General features: G+C 43.6%; 1 protein-coding gene across 1 annotated transcript in view; it reads right to left on the bottom strand.

Moving 5' to 3' along the window:
- Positions 1-546: 546 nt before the first annotated feature.
- The window catches only part of LOC112078582 (sodium channel protein type 1 subunit alpha-like), a gene marked incomplete at its 5' end in the record, with an annotated part of 17,162 nt that continues 14,738 nt past the window's right edge, over positions 547-2,970 (bottom strand). The window contains 4 exons of the mRNA XM_070442092.1: positions 547-699; positions 977-984; positions 1,089-1,097; positions 1,373-1,381. Coding sequence (XP_070298193.1) covers positions 547-699; positions 977-984; positions 1,089-1,097; positions 1,373-1,381 — 179 coding nt within the window. The remainder of the gene's footprint in view (positions 700-976; positions 985-1,088; positions 1,098-1,372; positions 1,382-2,970) is intronic.

The raw sequence follows: 2,970 nt of genomic DNA, 5'->3' as shown, positions 1-2,970 counted from the left end.
AATCATACAGAGAATATTCTCAACTACTGTATACATGGTTTAACTAATGTAAACCAAGCCATGCATCATAAGAGAAATATTACAACATACTGTACCATGGTTCTAATGAAAACCGGGGTTGGAGTAAATTGCGAATTGAAGACAGTCACATTCAGGAAAGCAACTGAAATATTAATTCAAATAAGTTAATTAATTCAACATGAAGGGAAATGGTTTTACTTCAGTGATTTCAATTTGAAATGAACCCCAGCCCAGAGTAGCCTAGCTACCTCTGTTCTCTGATATAGGTGCTGTACGTGCTAATAAAGTGCAACTCAACTTTGCCCAATGTTGGAACAATAAGTTCTGAACTTGAATCTGGATAGAAAAATGTCTGCTTTCCGTAACAACGGTACAACCTATCGTCCTGAATACAAACCTATCGTCTGAATACAAACCTCGATCAAACAAGTCTGAATACAAACCTAATCGTCTGAAAAGTAAATCCAACTACCCTCTGTTTCTCTGCGTACATGTTCCATGTGCAGCTGGAAACTCTCTCTCCCTTCATCCAGGCCCTCCTGGAAATGGCTGGCCTGGGTTCTGTTCCTCGTAGGCCATGGCCACACGCCGGATCAGGTTGACCAGGTAAGACAGGAACCCAGGAAGAATCACCAGCAAAAGAACACCGATGTATGTTTTCCCTGCTGAACGCCAGATCTGAGGACAGACAGAGATACCGCAGGTTTAATACACACACACACATCTGACCGCAGAGTGTGAGGACGAGAAGAGATACAGCAAGGTTAATACGCACACACACTGAACCAGAGTCTGAGGAGGACAGAGATACAAGCAGGTTTAAATTCACACACACACTGACGCAGAGTCTGAGGAAGAGACAGCCGATACAAGCAGGTTAATTACACACATACACACTGACCGAGAGTCTGAGGAGAAGTACAAGAATACAGCAGGTTAATACACACACACTGACCGCAGAGTCTGAGGAGAGACAGAGATACAGCCGGTTACAACACAACACACATTCTGACCGCAGAGTCTGAGGCGAGCCAGAGATTACAGCAGGTTAATACACACACACTGACCTGCAGAGTCTGAGGACAAGACAGAGATACAGCAGGTTAATACACACACAACACTGGCCGCAGAGTCTGAGGGAGAGACAGCAGATACAGCCGGTTAACACACACACACTGACCGCAGAGTCTGAGGAGAGACCAGAGATACAGCAGGTTAAATACACGACGAACTTGACTGCAGAAGTCTGAGGACAGACAGCAGATACAGCAGGTTAATACAACCACACACACCTGACGCGCAGAGTCTGAGAGAGACAGAAGATACCGCAGCGTTAACACACACAACTGACCGCAGAGTCCTGGAAGGAGAGACAGAGATACGCAGGTTAACACATCACACACTGACCGCAGAGTCTGAGGAGAGACAGAGAATACAACAGCGGTTAATACACACATCACACACTGACCGAAGTCCTGAGGAGCGACCCAGCGATACAGCAGGTAACACACACACAACTGACCGCAGAGTCTGAGGAAGACAGGATGTCAGCAAGGTTAATACAACACACACTGCCGCAGAGTCTGAGGAGGGACAGAGATACAGCAGGTTAATACACACACACACACTGACCGCAGAGTCTGGAGGAGGGAACAGAGATACAGCAGGTTAATAACACACACACACACTGACCGGCAGAGTCTGAGAGGACCGAGCTCCAGCAGGTTACAAAGCACACGAAGCGTCCAGCTCAACCAGTGTATACAGAGTATTGTAGGTTGTGTTACCTGATGATAGAGGTTCTCCAGTAGTCTTGGGTCATCAGTCGGAACAGCCGCCAGAAAGCCCGACCAAGAGCTGTCAAACGCTGGTATACCATAGTTAGGGTTCTTCTATTCTCAGACAGCCAAATCCCTCAGGACACTTCTGCAACACACAGCATCATGCTAGGGTTAACACATGACACAGCAGTGTTCTACCCAGGGGGGGGGGGGGGTGGGGTCCGTTTTCATTCTTTTCAGATTACAGTACCTTATGGTGCCACGCAAGCTAACAATTACTACGGTCCTTATTTTTCGTTTTAATTTGTTTTTTGTTTTACTTTTAAAATGTATACAAAAAAAAACTCTTTAATGTGCATTAACCAAAACCAACCCGTTATTTATGTTTGATCTGGTCTCAAACATCACTGTCTCAATAGGATCCCTGTAAAGCCTGCTCCTCGCCACAACATAACGTTTAATCTAAAAGATACTCTTCTGCATCCAATACGTTACCTGGTGCGCCGGGCATTTAAAATGAGAGAAAGAATCATCTGTTACACACGACTCTTGAGAAAAGTGGAAGCCCATTCTGGGTGATTTCTGCTATTCGTTCTGTCACCCTTCCCTAACCTCTACACACTTTGTAACTGAATTGATGGGTCCACTGTCCAGTACGGGACTTCGTCTTGACACAGTTCAAATTCACGGTTATCGTTGAACACATTTTGGAACGTATCCATGTCGGAAAATGTTACAATACCTGTGTTATGTTTCGTACGTGTGATATGGTTAACATACGTGTGATAGTTAAATACGTGGTAATGTTTCGTAACGTGCGATATGTTACATAATGGTGATATGTTAACAAACTCACGTGTGATATGTTACAAATAAGTGTGATATGTTACATAAGTGTGATATGTTAACAAATACGTGTGAATATTTATCAATACGTTGTGTATGTTAACTAATGTGAATATTGTTACATACGTGTGATGATGTTCATACGTGCGATAATGTTAAGATACGTGGCGATATGTCACTAGACTACGTGCGATATGTTAACAATACGTGTGATAACTGTTTCATACGTTGCTATGTTACATATTAAACATACGTGTGATAGTAGTTAAACAACAAACAATTACGTGTGATAATGTTAACCACACGTGTAGATATGTTAACA

The sequence above is a fragment of the Salvelinus sp. IW2-2015 genome, unplaced genomic scaffold, assembly GCF_002910315.2.
Source record: "Salvelinus sp. IW2-2015 unplaced genomic scaffold, ASM291031v2 Un_scaffold5899, whole genome shotgun sequence".
Taxonomy (NCBI): Eukaryota; Metazoa; Chordata; class Actinopteri; order Salmoniformes; family Salmonidae; genus Salvelinus; species Salvelinus sp. IW2-2015.
This window is presented reverse-complemented; position numbering and strand designations above follow the sequence as displayed.